Genomic DNA, 17,672 nt, shown 5'->3' with positions numbered 1-17,672 from the left:
TGTCAACTCACCCACGTAAACAATTTCAATATAGCAGACTGTCGGAGAGCTGTGGTCAAGTTATAATCCTCCGAGCTGTGGTGGGCTTGATGACCAGCCCACAGCAGGTTAACCTCTGCAACACAACATCACCATAGCAACATATCCATCTAACTGTCAAGCAACATACCCATCTGACATTTAAACAACCATCACCATAGCAACATACCCATCTGACTGTCAAACGACGATCACCATAGCAACATGCCCTTCAAACATTTAAATGACCATCACCATAGCAACATACCTATCTGACTGTTAAATGACTATCACCATAGCAACATACCCATCTGACTGTCAAACAACCATTATCATAGCATCATACCCGTCTAACTGTCAAACGACCATCACCATAGCAACATACCCATCTGACTGTCAAACAACCAACACCATAGCAACATACCCATCAGACTGTTAAATGACTATCACCATAGCAACATACCCATCTGACTGTCAAACGACCATCACCATAGCAACATACCCGTCTAACTGTCAAACGACCATCGCCATAGCAACATACCCATCTGACTGTCAAACAACCATTATCATAGCAACATACCTGTCTAACTGTCAAACAACCATCACCATAACAACATACCCATGTGACAGTCAAAGAATCATCACCATAGCAACATACCCATCAGACATTTAAATGACCATCATCAAAGCAACATACCCATCTGACTGTCAAACAACCATCATCATAGCAACATACCCATCTGACTGTCAAACAACCATCACCATAGCAACATACCCATCTGACTGTCAAACGGCCACCATCATAGCAACATATCCATCTAACAGTCAAATGACCATCACCATAGCAACACACCCATCTGACTGTCAAATGACCATAAACATAGCAACATATCCATCTAACAGTCAAATGACCATCACCACAGCAACACACCCATCTGACTGTCAAACGACCATCACCATAGCAACATCCCCGTCAGACAGTCAATCAGTCATCATCATAGCAACACACCCATCTAACAGTCAAACGACCATCATCAAAGCAACATAGAAACAAACGTCAAATTAGGCAATTGTACATTGATTTTTAACTTACCCACAATTCACATTCATTTGCCAAAACAACATTATTCCAAATGCTCTTTGGTGTCAGTCCAACCAGCATTGTGACTCAACAAGATGACAGTTAAGCACAGCAGCGATGTACAAATTTGTTCAACTTGTAAACATGGTAAATATTACTAAAGATAGGATTTGGGAAATGGTCACTTGAACAACTGTGAGCACTGTGAAATCCAGTTATCCAGCTATGTACCAGGTAGTAGAAATCTACTCACCATGCCAACAGCAATGTACCTTGTAGTAGATGTCTACTCACCACGCCAACAGTGATGTACCCAGTAGTAGATGTCAACTCACTACGCCAACATCAATGTACCCAGTAGTAGATGTCAACTCACCACGCCAACAGCAATGTACTCAGGAGTAGATGTCTACTCACCATGCCCACAGCAATGTATCCAGTAGTAGTTGTCTACTCACAATGCCAACAGCAATGTATCCAGTAGTAGATGTCTACTCACCACGCCAACAGCAATGTACTCAGGAGTAGATGTCTACTCACCATGCCCACAGCAATGTACCAGTAGTAGTTGTCTACTCACAATGCCCACAGTGATGGACCAGGTAGTAGATGTCTACTCACCATGCCAACAGCAATGTACCTAGGAGTAGATGTCTACTCACCATGCCCACAGCAATGTATCCAGTAGTAGTTGTCTACTCACAATGCCAACAGCAATGTATCTAGTAGTAGATGTCTACTCACCATGCCCACAGTGATGGACCAGGTAGTAGATGTCTACTCACCATGCCCACAGCAATGTACCCAGTTGTAGATGTCTACTCACCATGCCCACATCAATGTACTCAGTAGTAGATGTCTACTCACCATGCCCACAGCAATATATCCAGTAGTAGATGTCTAATCACCATGCCCACAGCAATGTACCTAGGAGTAGATGTTTACTCACCATGCCCACAGTGATGGACCAGGTAGTAGATGTCTACTCACTATGCCCACAGCAATATATCCAGTAGTAGATGTCTAATCACCATGCCCATAGCAATGTACCTAGGAGTAGATGTCTACTCACCATGCCCACATCAATGTACTCAGTAGTAGATGTCTACTCACCATGCCCACAGTGATGGACCCAGTAGTAGATGTCTACTCACCATGCCCACAGCAATGTACCTAGGAGTAGATGTTTACTCACCATGCCCACAGTGATAGACCCAGTAGTAGATGTCTACTCACTACGCCACAAGCAATGTACCCAGTAGTAGATGTCTACTCACCATGCCCACAGCAATGTATCCAGTAGTAGATGTCTACTCACCATGCCAACAACAATGTATCCAGTAGTAGTTGTCTACTCACCATGCCCACAGTGATGGAACAGGTAGTAGATGTCTACTCACCATGCCCACAGCAATGTATCAGTAGTAGATGTCTACTCACCATGCCAACAGCGATGTACCCAGTAGTAGATATCTACTCACCATGCCCATAGCAATGTACCTAGGAGTAGATGTCTACTCACCATGCCCACATCAATGTACTCAGTAGTAGATGTCTACTCACCATGCCCACAGTGATGGACCCAGTAGTAGATGTCTACTCACCATGCCCACAGCAATGTACCTAGGAGTAGATGTTTACTCACCATGCCCACAGTGATAGACCCAGTAGTAGATGTCTACTCACTACGCCACAAGCAATGTACCCAGTAGTAGATGTCTACTCACCATGCCCACAGCAATGTATCCAGTAGTAGATGTCTACTCACCATGCCAACAGCAATGTATCCAGTAGTAGTTGTCTACTCACCATGCCCACAGTGATGGACCAGGTAGTAGATGTCTACTCACCATGCCCACAGCAATGTATCAGTAGTAGATGTCTACTCACCATGCCAACAGCGATGTACCCAGTAGTAGATATCTACTCACCATGCCCATAGCAATGTACCCAGTAGAAGTTGTCTACTCACCATGCCCACAGCAATGTACCCAGTAGTAGATGTCTACTCACCATGCCAACAATGATGGACCCAGTAGTAGATGTCTACTCACCATGCCCACAGCCATGTACCCAGGAGTAGATGTCTACTCACCATGCCCATAGCAATGTACCCAGTAGAAGTTGTCTACTCACCATGCCCACAGCAATGTACCCAGTAGTAGATGTCTACTCACCATGCCAACAATGATGGACCCAGTAGTAGATGTCTACTCACCATGCCCACAGCCATGTACCCAGTAGTAGATATCTACTCACCATGCCCATAGCAATGTACCCAGTAGAAGTTGTCTACTCACCATGCCCACAGCAATGTACCCAGTAGTAGATGTCTACTCACCATGCCAACAATGATGGACCCAGTAGTAGATGTCTACTCACCATGCCCACAGCAATGTACCCAGTAGTAGATGTCTACTCACCATGCCAACAATGATGGACCCAGTAGTAGATGTCTACTCACCATGCCCACAGCAATGTACCCAGTAGTAGATGTCTACTCACCATGCCAACAATGATGGACCCAGTAGTAGATGTCTACTCACCATGCCCACAGCCATGTACCCAGGAGTAGATGTCTACTCACCATGCCCACAGCAATGTACCCGGTACTAGATGATGTCTACTCACCATGCCCACAGCGATGTACCCAGTAATAGCCGAAATCAACTCCGAGGAAGCCGAGCAGCCATGTCCATGGAGAGTTCCAGGGAAGAGAGATGAGGAAGAAGCGGTCATACACCCAGATGTAGCACACCAGCTCCACCGCCCGAAACAACAGCCTACAGGACAAAGTACTCCACAAATCATACAGTGTTGTTATTTAGGTGAAGGATTGTTTGTTTACTTGAACACCAATCAACCCGATTCCAGTACCCATTATAAGCATGATAATAAGCAGGAGTAGCATTTCTTGGCTTAATGAGTGAACTTGATTATGGGAGCTGTGTTCCCTTTTTAGGAACCGTGAACGTTATGAAAATATTTGTCACATGGGCTTTCTCAGCCGACCATTGAGACTTGACACCTATGTAAAACACCTGAAACAATCCAAGTGATCAGTTGAGAAACGAACACGGGTTATAATATCCCGAAACAACATATATCTTTTAAAATATTTGATTGTTACTGAGACACGTGACATCGAATAAGTTTCTTTGTACATCTGCAGACGAGTTGGATATTGTTCCTTTGTGTGAATATTCACGGATACATTCCTCGAACAAGGACGCTGCCTAAAATTTATACACATAAATTTGGTAGGTTGTAATTATGATATTTGCATTTTGTTTTCCTTCATTTGAACCGATTTGTTCTTGTTTCTCTACGTCTTGGTTGGGAAATTCTTCAATGCGCGATAGACGTTGTTTTCACAGGTCTTTTCCTTTGTCAGCGTGTATATATTACCGTCAATTTGTAAAATGTAATTCTCTCAGGCAATTTATAAAATGTGTAAATATTTCAGTTATTTTGACTAAAAAATCTGTCCAGATTGATTAAGACGATCAAAAGGGCCTACAAACATCACAACAGATTATTATGTAGGATTAGAAGCCAAACAAGATAGAAATGTACTTTTCTCAACGTAACATTTTCAGTCTCTTGGTGATGACATTAAACATCAATATGTTTGGAATTCGTTATCATAATAATACAGATGGAAATGTTTTTCAGTCACTTTGTAAAATAACTGAATATTTAGATGTTTAATAAATTTGTTACACATTTGACAGTAAAAAAAAATACACACTATAAAAAAAGCAATGCTCAGGTGAAATATGTACTTTGTGTTGCAAGTCAAAATAGTGTAAACGAAAATCGCAAAATTACCAAGCAAGTGACTTATCAAAACTTCGTCACCATTACCGATGCTACCCACAAAGATACCTACATTTCCTTATTATCTCGAAAACTGTATTTCATTTTGTTCATCAATGTGACCATACGCCCTTATTACTACCCATAAAAGCGACTAATGCGCTTACGAATGGCGCAGCAGAGGTCGCGAACTAGTCTAGATTTCTGCTACACATCCGGGTACTCACTGGGAAAAAACAATAACAAAGGCAACAACCAGTCCCGGGGAATTGCGTTAGATCAGTGCCCCTTTAATCACAGAATATGTGTATCGCAGTGACACCCAGAAAACACATGCCTATCCTCATCTACTACCTAGTAGTGTACTGGCAGCTGTTTTGCAAAATAGGCCTTGTGGGTTGTCTGGCATAGGGGTTGTGTCTGTGACACTGTCATAAGTTTGTTTCTTGTTTAACGCCGCACTCAGTAATATTCCAGCTATATGATGGGGGTCTGTAAATAATCACGTCTGGACCAGACAATCCAGTGATTAACATCATCAGCATTGATCCATGCAATCAACCAAGTCAGCGAGCCTGACCACCCTGTGCCGTTAGTCGCCTCTTCTGACAGGCACAGTCGCCTTTTGCGGCAAGCATGGGTTGCTGAAGACCTATTCTACCCCGGATCTTCACGGGTCACACTGTCATAAGTAAATAACTTCCTATTATGCATACATATCAACTCCAGCAATTACATAGAGAATCTCACCCGAGTGTCTTTTGATATCAAATATATCAACACGAGTTGATAAAAGTGGAAAAATTCCGAGGCTTGCCGAGGATTTTTGCCACTTTTATCAACGAGTGTTGAATTATTTGATATCAAAAGACACTCGGGTGAGATTTTATTTATCATCCAACATCATTCTTTCAACTTTTTCAATTTGTAGACAGTAATTAGCAGTGTCTTCAGTGTAAAAAGTACTGCAAACAGCTTCAGTAGCAGAGCCATTAGTGATGTCATTTGATTGTGACGTCATGGTAACCAGTGACGTCACAATGGTCTGCAAAGTATTGTGATGTAATTTGATTGCAGCGATATCTACAGTGTAGATATCACGTGATCTCATCCAAGCGATATCTCCTGTGGGAGCCAGTTTTGGATGATAAATAAAATTCTTGGTTGACGTATTTCTGATGTTAACATGTTAAAACTAGTAACCTTACAGTTGTACAATGATTATGGAGCCTTACACCACACAGGAATAAACATGAAATAAAGCAAACTAACCATCATTACAATTATATTACAGAATATACATGATATAGTTTCAGCCTACTTCAACATGGTTCTGACAAGAATCAATTCTAACCTTGGCAAATTGAACCATTTCTTTCTGTATGTAACACAATACTTATGACCCACCCATGAAGTAGTGACAGTAGTCCTGCGCTGATTGAGCTGAACGCGTCGTTGGCTCGGGGGAGTTGCTTCCCTTGTGCTGCTAGCACCACCACCTCCAGTCCCATCAGGAGCACGAAGTAGGGAATTGCCTGGCGGAACACAAAACACAATGAGTGAGTGAGTGAGTTGGGTTTAACGCCGCTTTTAACAGTATTCCTGTTATATCACGGCCACCCGTGCCCCCCAAAACACAATGAAGCTGGACTGTAACCATATGACAGATGAATCATTGTGAAACAGGGAGTGATACACAAAACAGCTGAGGTGGGGTCAAATGGGGTTTAAGGTTGCAATCAGACTTATCCTACTTATATTGTGACATGCTGGCACATGAGTCAGTGGCTGCTTATAATAGTCCTGACTGATATGTTGGTTTTATAGTGCCAGCCCACTGAGGTTCCTTGCCAAATAGCTCAACATTGACACCCCACTCAGACACAGTATACTAACTTTGAGCCGGAAAAGATTTCCGCCCTTATCCCCCCTTAAAAAGGTTTTTACAGCATGCCTCTTCAAACTATATAGGGAGGGGTACAGGCGGAAGTCTTACCGATCATTAAACCTTTCTGGTATTAATTTACAATGAGGGTCAAAGGTTATTTTTCTGAAAAAAGAACTATCATTCTGGAAATGGAACACGTTCAAATAAACCTTAATTCTTTCCACGCAAAAAGGTGAGTATTATATAAGCCATTTAATAGTATTAGTAATTTAATTTAAATTGATCATGTGCTATTTTAGCAATATTCCAAACAGGCTACAAAATACTAGCTCAGTCCGGAATCGGTGTCAGGAGCTTAGCGTCCTGGTCAGCTGAAAATATCACATGTCATCACAACAGAGTCGATGTCAACGTGAGGACTTCTGACACAGTGTCTGATTCATCCTACGTACTTCTGTCACATATTCAGGCACTTCTTCCACCGTCTCAAAAGATGTCTCGTTCGGCGTGCTGAGATACAGCAGCCTCCTGGGTCTCTCTGACAGCTTCTGTACGATCTCCATGTCTCTGTTATCTATCTACAGGTATCAACGTCAACATTTAACAGACCAAAGTCCAGCTGATCATAAACAATAACAAACACACGTGACATCACCGGATATGTCAATGGCTACACTGACGCATGCGCACCAACGTGTCTTTCGGTAGACTGGGCTCTGTCTACAATAAAGCGGTAAGCTTGCAAGCGCGCACCATTAATTAGCCTTTCCGTCGGTAAAATAAACCTTTCGCTCAAACATCAGTTTTAGAATTAGGCGTTTGTATTATGCTACCTTCGTCAAACGCGATATTTTGCGTTTCTATTTCAAGTGGTGAGAACTAGGCTATATACCCACTGACCACAAAACTATTCGGTCAAAGTTTCAACCCCCACCCCACCTCAACCCCACCTGTTCTTTGAGTCACCATCAACACATCAACATATATGTGTGTGTGTGTATGTGTCTGCATGTGTGTATGTATGTATGTATGTGTGTGTGTGTGTGTGTATGTATGTCTGCATGTGTGTGTATGTATGTCTGCATGTGTGTGTGTGTGTGTGTGTGCGTGCGTGTGTGTGTGTGTGTGTGTTTATCACGGGTTCGATTCCCCATATGGGTACACTGTGTAAACGTTGCCATTATAATTTCAGTGAATTTTATCGTGGTCTATTCCTTGTTTCTCTCCAGATTTGACGTATTTCTATTTTACGACAAATTTAAACAAATTTTGTCCCGGTGCATCATCGACCTGGGGTCATGGGTAGGACAAACGCCCCGACTATAACAGCCCGGCCACACCGTGCAGGGCGACCCCAGTCTACAGGAATAAGTAGTCGAGCTTCACACTTATAACAAAACGTAATGTCGCTTTATTTAGCACTTTTTAGTGTCGAGTAATTTCTATTAATAATCTAGAAAAACGAATCGTACTTACAACACTGCGTCCAAAGTAAAAAACGCAATTACTGTTACCCATTCGTCCCCATATTACTTTTTACGGGCATTTATCGCAGAGGACATAATCTTGCAGTTCTGTTTATTTTAAGGAAATGACAAAAACGATATACGGCCAAAGAGTGGTTTTGTTTATGACGGTCTACCCATCAATAGATCATTGCAATGGTATCTGTGTATATGCGTATGTTTGTATACTTATGACAAGAAAAACATAGAGCAAGGAACTTCTTTAGAGAAAATGAATGATCTCGACATGACATCGAATATCTTGTCCAGACTCGGTCAGGGCATTTACGTGCGCTTCCATCGGTCACCCTTTTAGCTGTTTTCATTCCGTTCCGCTATGTTCTTGAAAGGCTATGGGTGGTGATGTATATACAGGGGCTGCGGCGTCCTTAATGTCCCTTACATCCAGCTGCATTTACTGAACAGAGAGTTATCCGTGCACAGTCGTCCTGGGAAGATGATGTATGCACGTGCTGTTATTCATCATAATTAAGTTCATCATCGTGTTGCATGTACAACTACAGCGGCCTCTGACTCTGTCTGATCGCAACGCCACACCCGCAACTGAAACGCCCATATAAAAGATATACATTTGTGTTTGTTTCATCCTTATTCCTCTTGAGTATTCATGTAACATTCAGTTGTCATGTTTGAAACTGTTACCAAAACTTATAGATGTGCTCGTAAAATCACCATGACCTGGCGCTTTGAGTGTGGTGATCAAGTTTTGATGCTTCCTTGCCAGATTGCTCTGCTGCAGCGATTAAGCAATGACAGAACGTGTTTTGTGAGATATAGACTATTTTTTTCAAGCCGTAAATTATTTTATCTCTGGAAGGAAGGGGTAGTTAAACTACCTTTGTGTTTGTGCGTGCGTGCGTGCGTGTGTGTGTGTGTGTGTGTGTGTGCGCGTGCGTGCGTGCGTGCTGCCAATGAACAATCAAAAGTATTTTCCCCTTAAGAGGTATTTACGTATAAAACTCACGTGCTAATGAACTAGTTGGACTGCATGAGACATGGTGGTGGTGCTTGTACACATAGGTAAGCTTAGTTTTATGGATAATGTGTTTATGAACAAGTGAGGACAAATTCAGTGGAATATTTGTTCCTGATCATTCTATGTCATCACTGTTCGCGGCATTATTAATAGTTCTGTTCACCAGCACAATATGTACTCACTGTATCACAAACATGTTTACGATTACTTCAACCCATTTCCCTCCATGTGAGTGAGTGAGTTGGGTTTAACGCCGCTTTTAACAGTATTCCAGTTATATCACGGCGTTCCCTCCATGTGATCATCACGTGAAACACTGCAGTGTCTGCTAGTGTCTGCTACACACATGTGCTTGATGACTGGACAGCAGTTTACTGTTACATTTGCTTGATGACTGGACAGCAGTTTACTGTTACATGTGCTTGATGACTGGACAGCAGTGTACTGTTACGTGTGCTTGATGACTGGACAGCAGTGTACTGTTACATGAGCTTGATGACTGGACAGCAGTTTACTGTTACATGTGCTTGATGACTGGACAGCAGTTTACTGTTACATGTGCTTGATGACTGGACAGCAGTGTACTGTTACATGTGCTTGATGAATGGACAGCAGTTTACTGTTACGTGTGCTTGATGACTGGACAGCAGTGTACTGTTACGTGTGCTTGATGAATGGACAGCAGTTTACTGGTACATGTTCTTGATGACTGGACAGCAGTGTACTGTTACATGTGCTTGATGAATGGACAGCAGTGTACTGTTACGTGTGCTTGATGACTGGACAGCAGTTTACTGTTACATGTGCTTGTTACATTTATTATACCCTCGACAGTTACACAAGTCAGATGTATGTTCTGACTTCCGCTGCACTCCCAAGTATACGCGCACTTCAACCAGCGTTCAAAACATAAACTGCCGGGAAAAAAATAAAAGTTACACGTGAAAATTGGATTTGACCAAAATATTACAAAAAGTTATCAAAACGTTTACTTGGCCGAAAACAGTCGCCGAAACACTGCAAACAAAAACACAGCCATCATTACACAACCCGTATCAAATACATCACCATCGAATAACCATTTCTTGTTTGTTTAAGTTTTTAAGTCACCATTAAACGTGTGTGTGTGTGTGTCTTCTTTTTTAGGCCACTTGACCATCTGTACAGCAAACACGGGTGAAGAAAGGGTGACAAAACTTCTCTTTTTAAAGTTTGTTGTTGATTTTATTGATGTTGATGATAATTGAATCTAAAATATTCAATCTAACCAATTAGAGGTGGCTATATTAGGGGCATTCAGCGGTAGTGCAATAGCTTAAAGTACTCTTGCGATACTGTTGAAATAGTATTTCTGTAGTATGATAAAAACATTCATCTAGATTTTTTTGCAATATTTGGGTGATCCAATCCTCTAAGGCAACGGAATTCGCTGTGCAGAGTTGCGTCCCTTGGGCACGCCAGAAACCTATGCTCGTGGGTTCGAAACCCGGTTCGTCCTGATTATATGTTTCTATGTTTGTCAGCACCATACCCGTGCTTGTGGGTTTCACCGAAGTGGTAAACGTCTGAAATCTACGTCACTTCGGGCTTTCCTCCCACATTAACCTGATACGTCGTAATATAATTGAAATACTCTTCAAAGCGGCGTTTAACCTAACTCACTCACTCACTCCCAATTGTATTATCTTACATCAAAGCCAAATATCTCTGCCATAATGTAGGTTCACTGGAATGGTAGAAAGGTTGATCGGTGTTAAGAATGACTGAGTATGGTCTAACGCCCTTTTTAACAATATTCCTGAAAGGGGAATTACACATTGTACCCATCTGGGGAATCGTATGCGGGCCTTCGGCGTGACGAGCTAACGTGTGAACCACTTGGCTACCCCACTGCTCCGGGATCTAAGAGTGGTAACTCTGATTATTGTCTGATTAACTTAAAACTTGTTTTGAATGGATACCAACATGTCTCTCCAAATAAGGTGTATTTGTTATGAGAAAAATGAGTGAATTTAATGACTATTCGACGATCGTTTCATCTGATACCGCCTGTCGCTATTCTCTGTAATGAAGGTTAGAATCGATTGTAGCTATATGTTTTAAGTTGCCAGTGTGGTATTGCCATCGGCCCAACCGCTGCATGTGTATACCTGGTTTGGGTCAACCCAGTGCTTTTGAATCCCCACGTTTGAAACTGGACTCAGCATTACAGACACTAAGAAGCTGTGATAAAGGTGGTCACACCCAAGCAATGTTCCATCTACCTTCCCCTTCCTCTCACACACTACTACAAGAAACACACACATACACACACAGGCACACACACACACATACACACACTGTCTTTCCCTCACACTCTACCTCAAGACACACACACTGCACTGCCTTACCCTCACACACTACCAGAAGAAACACACACACACTGCACTGCCTTACCATCACACACTACCACGAGACACACACTGCACTGCCTTACCCTCACACACTACCACAGGACACACACTGTACTGCCTTACCCTAACACACTACCACAAGACACACACACACACTGCACTGCCTTACCATCACACACTACCAGAAGACACACACACACACACTGCACTGCCTTACCCTCACACACTACCACAAGACACACACTGCACTGCCTTACCCTCACACACTACCACGAGACACACACTGTACTGCCTTACCCTCACACACTACCACAAGACACACACTGCACTGCCTTACCCTCACACACTACCACAAGACACACACTCCACTGCTTTACCATCACACACTACCACGAGACACACACTCTACTGCCTTACCCTCACACTCTACCTCAAGAAACATACTGTACTGCCTTACCCTCACACTCTACCTCAAGACACACACTGTACAGCCTTACCCTCACACACTACCACAAGACACACACTGCACTGCCTTACCCTCACACACTACCACCAGAGACACACTCCACTTCTTTACCATCACACACTACAACGAGACACACACTGTACTGCCTTACCCTCACACTCTACCTCAAGACACACACTGTACTGCCTTACCCTCACACTCTACCTCAAGACACACACTGTACTGCCTTACCCTCACACATTACAAGACACACTGTACAGCCTTACCCTCACACTCTACTACAAGACACACACATACACACACACTGTACTGCCTTACCCTCACACATTACAAGACACACTGTACAGCCTTACCCCCACACACTACAAGACACACTGTACAGCCTTACCCTCACACACTACAAGACACACTGTACTGCCTTACCCTCACACACTACAAGACACACTGTACAGCCTTACCCTCACACACTACAAGACACACTGTACAGCCTTACCCTCACACACTACAAGACACACTGTACAGCCTTACCCCCACACACTACTTCAAGACACACACTGTACAGCCTTACCCTCACACACTACAAGACACACACTGTACAGCCTTACCCTCACACACTACAAGACACACACTGTACAGCCTTACCCTCACACACTACTTCAAGACACACACTGTACAGCCTTACCCTCACACACTACAAGACACACACTGTACTGCCTTACCCTCACACACTACAAGACACACACTGTACAGCCTTACCCCCACACACTACAAGACACACACTGTACAGCCTTACCCTCACACACTACAAGACACACTGTACAGCCTTACCCTCACACACTACAAGACACACTGTACAGCCTTACCCTCAAACACTACAAGACACACTGTACAGCCTTACCCTCACACACTAGTTAAAGACACACACTGTACAGCCTTACCCTCACACACTACAAGACACACACTGTACAGCCTTACCCTCACACACTACAAGACACACACTGTACAGCCTTACCCTCACACACTACAAGACACACACTGTACAGCCTTACCCTCACACACTACAAGACACACTGTACAGCCTTACCCTCACACTCTACTACAAGACACACACACACACTGCACTGCATTACCCTCACACACTACAAGACACACACTACACTGCCTTACCCTCACACATTACTACAAAACACACACTGTACTGCCTTACCCTCACACACTACTACAAGACACACACTGTACAGCCTTACCCTCACACTCTTCTACAAGACACACACATACACACACACTGTACTGCCTTACCCTCACACATTACAAGACACACTGTACAGCCTTACCCTTACACACTACTACAAGACACACACACACTGCACTGCCTTACCCTCACACACTACAAGACACACTTTACTGCCTTACCCTCACACACTACTACAAAACACACACTGTACTGCCTTACCCTCACACACTACTACAAGACACACTGTACAGCCTTACCCTCACACACTACAAATAACACACTACACTGCCTTACCCCCACACACTACTACAACACACACACACACACACACACACACACACACACACACACACACACACACACACACACACACACACACACACACACACACACACTGTACTGCCTTACCCTCACACACTACAAGACACACACTGCCCTCCCTTACCCTCACACACGACCACAAGACACACATACACACACACATACACCACAGCCTTGACCTCACACACTACAAGACACACACACAGAGCATTGCCTTCCCCTCACACATTACTACAAGACACACACACACACACTAAACTGCACTCCCCCCCCCCCCCCCCCCGACTCACACACACATTACTACAATACACACCCACACAATGCACTGTCTTCCCCTCACACCCTACTACAACACACACATACACACAGACACTGCACTGACCTCCACTCACACACAAGACATAAACACTGCACTACCTTCCCTCACACACAACACACAGCACACACACACACACACACACTCCACTGGCAGCACCTCACAGACTACCACAAGACACACACTGCACAGTCTTCACCTCACACACTACTACAAGACACACACACGCTGCACTGGTACCAGATAGGTTGGAGGTAGGTTGACTAGATGGGTACAGTAGCGGGTAGGTTGACTAGATGGGTACAGTAGCGGGTAGGTTGACTAGACGGGTACAGTAGCGGGTAGGTTGACAAGACGGGTACAGTAGCGGGTAGGTTAACTAGACGGGTACAGTAGCAGGTAGGTTGACTAGATGGGTATAGTAGCAGGTAGGTTGACTAGACGGGTACAGTAGCGGGTAGGTTGACTAGATGGGTATAGTAGCAGGTAGGTTGACTAGATGGGTACAGAAGAGGGTAGGTTGACTAGATGGGTACAGTAGCGGGTAGGTTGACTAGACAGGTACAGTAGAGGGTAGGTTGACTAGAGAGGTACAGTAGAGGGTACGTTGACGAGACGGGTACAGTAGCGAGTAGATTGACTAGACGGGTACAGAAGGGGGTAGTCTAACTAGACGGGTACAGTAGGGGGTAGGTTGACTAGACGGGTACAGTAGCGGGTAGGTTGACTAGACGGGTACAGTAGGGGGTAGGTTGAGGAGACGGGTACAGTAGAGGGTACGTTGACTAGATGGGTACAGTAGGGGGTAGGTTGACTAGATGGGTACAGTAGCGGGTAGGTTGACTAGACGGGTACAGAAGAGGGTAGGTTGACTAGACGGGTACAGTAGGGGGTAGGTTGACTAGACGGGTACAGTAGGGGGTAGGTTGACTAGACGGGTACAGTAGGGGATAGGTTGACTAGACGGGTACAGTAGGGGGTAGGTTGACAAGATGGTTACAGTAGTGGGTAGGTTGTCTAGACAGGTACAGTAGGGGGTAGGTTAACTAGACGGGTACAGTAGGGGGTAGGTTGACTAGACGGGTACAGTAGCGGGTAGGTTGACTAGATGGGTACAGTAGGGGGTAGGTTGACTAGACGGGTACAGTAGCGGGTAGGTTGACTAGACGGGTACACTAGCAGGTAGGTTGACTAGATGGATACAGTAGCGGGTAGGTTGGCTTGGCGCGTAAAGTGTCAATTGTGCTAGGGGGCACTGTTGTGTGTGCTGTTGACCAGACGAGGTGAGGGGAAATTGGGTTTAACGTCGCGTCCAAGATTATTGCACTTATATAGCGACGTGCATGTACGTGTGTGCGTTTGTGTGGCTGCTTCTACTAGTCCGGACTGATGCCGATTAATAGTGCTAGCTCACTGAGATACCATGCCGCAGTTTAACATGAATACCCCACTCAGACACAGTATACTGACTCCGAGCCGACCAGTCCTTGTTTTAGCCCCTTAATGCCGAGCGCCGGGGGATCGATCCCCGGACCTTCGTTTTTCCGGGCGGACGCTCTACCACTAGACCACGCAGGCGGTCCTTGACCAGACGAGTAGGGGTGATCCTGAGTTTGTAAGCTAGATACGGAGTTTGCACACTAGATAAAGAGTTTGTAAGCTAGATGCGGAGTTTGTACACTAGATAAAGGGTTTGTAAGCTAGATACGGATTTTGTACTATAGATAAAGAGTTTGTAAGCTAGGTGCGGAGTTTGTACCCAAGATAAAGAGTTTGTAAGCTAGATGTGGAGTTTGTACACTAGATAAAGGGTTTGTAAGCTAGATACGGAGTTTGTACACTAGATAAAGGGTTTGTAAGCTAGATACGGAGTTGGTACACTAGATAAAGTGTTTGTAAGCTAGATACGGAGTTTGTACACTAGATAAAGAGTTTGTAAGCCAGATGCGGAATTTGTACACTAGATTAGGAGTTTGTAAGCTAGATACGGAGTTTGTACACTAGATAAGGAGTTTGTAAGCTAGATGCGGAGTTTGTACACTAGATAAAAGTTTGTAAGCTAGATACGGAGTTTGTACACTAGATAAAGAGTTTGTAAGCTCGATACGGAGTTTGTACACTAGATAAAAGTTTGTAAGCTAGATGCGGAGTCTGTACACTAGATAAAGTGTTTGTAAGCTAGATGCGGAATTTGTACACTAGATTAGGAGTTTGTAAGCTAGATACGGAGTTTGTACACTAGATAAGGAGTTTGTAAGCTAGATGCGGAGTTTGTACACTAGATAAAAGTTTGTAAGCTAGATACGGAGTTTGTACACTAGATAAAGAGTTTGTAAGCTCGATACGGAGTTTGTACACTAGATAAGGAGTTTGTAAGCTAGATGCGGAGTCTGTACACTAGATAAAGAGTTTGTAAGCTAGATACGGAGTTTGTACACTAGATAAAAGTTTGTAAGCTAGAGGGTTTCACCAAAGTCAGAACCTACCATGATCTTCATACAGAGACCCTTGTTAATGAGATAATATCGTCGTTGAAAGCAGGTTCAACCCTTTATCAATCACTCAACATCTTAGAGGATAAATCTTGTCTTCGCAGCACAATTGAAATGCATATATTAATGACTGCGGAAATCTCGACTCGGGAACTTCCATCTTCATCTGTTTTCCTGTCCACGAAACAAAATATGACATTAACTGGTCAGAGTACGTCATCAGACAATGTTAGTTTCCAATAACACTGCCTGATGGCCAATCCCCGCCTGCCGAGTAACACAACCAGATCATGTTCACGATGTAACATCATTACGCGGAGTTTCGTACAAATATTAACCGCTAAGCGCATATGGGCTTTTAAACTAATTTGATAAATGCACCGTAGGCCGGATGATATTGCCTTTACTAAAACATTTATAAAGATAGCTGTTCCCTTTATTAGCTATTCTTGGTTTAATTGACACTGACAAACTCCGGCCAGGCTCCGTGTTTTCAGCGTATGAACTGAAGAAATTGGTTATACTGGCAATAAAAAGCTAGGGACATCCCTATTATGGCGCTATAACATCTTTAAGTGTTTGTCAGAAATTCTCATTTACAAAGAGCACGTGTTGTTCGCCTAGCGACACCTATTAGGAATTTAGATAATTTATTTTGTCGGATGCTTGAAAACACTGACAATCTGACAGGAGGCCAGAGCTAGATGTCAATCAGGGTTCATATTCCACAAAAGAGCAGTTTGCTGCACTTGACCACTGTTTTGCTCTCTTAATAAACTACCATTTCGCACAAGTGTCCGGAGACAGTATTTTTACAAATAACGCGGCCTGTGGAGCACTTACTGCAAACACGCCCCATTAATATGTCAGTACTCACTCAGCGCGTTGTATCAGGACGGCTGACGTCATCAGTCTGTACAGGTCACGGGGAGTCTGCGTTAAGAGAGGGGCGTCTTCAAAGGGGCGATTAATATTGTTCAAGCATTTAGGCGCAGAATGAAAATGGATCACATGATATCAGTCTTCATGTGGTTCCATCGTCTCAAAGCCTAAATTTATATAAATGTTGGCTCTTGTTTTTAGTGCGCTGATGCCAAATAGCGCATTAGAAGATAGATGATGTTATATGATAAGTAAGGATA

The 17,672-nt window shown here is 43.7% G+C and overlaps 1 protein-coding gene across 1 annotated transcript in view; it reads right to left on the bottom strand.

The window, feature by feature from the left end:
• Positions 1 to 7,467, bottom strand: part of LOC124119061 (alkylglycerol monooxygenase-like) — a 32,237-nt gene extending 24,770 nt beyond the window's left edge. Inside the window, exons 1-4 of the mRNA XM_046481449.2 lie at positions 7,259 to 7,467; positions 6,326 to 6,453; positions 3,731 to 3,882; positions 12 to 115 (exon numbers count right to left, since the gene is read on the bottom strand). Coding sequence (XP_046337405.2) covers positions 12 to 115; positions 3,731 to 3,882; positions 6,326 to 6,453; positions 7,259 to 7,369 — 495 coding nt within the window. The 5' untranslated portion in view covers positions 7,370 to 7,467. The remainder of the gene's footprint in view (positions 1 to 11; positions 116 to 3,730; positions 3,883 to 6,325; positions 6,454 to 7,258) is intronic.
• Positions 7,468 to 17,672: the final 10,205 nt, after the last annotated feature.

The sequence above is a fragment of the Haliotis rufescens genome, unplaced genomic scaffold (assembly GCF_023055435.1).
Source record: "Haliotis rufescens isolate VD_foot unplaced genomic scaffold, xgHalRufe1.0.p SCAF_31, whole genome shotgun sequence".
In the NCBI taxonomy this organism is placed as follows: Eukaryota; Metazoa; Mollusca; class Gastropoda; order Lepetellida; family Haliotidae; genus Haliotis; species Haliotis rufescens.
This window is presented reverse-complemented; position numbering and strand designations above follow the sequence as displayed.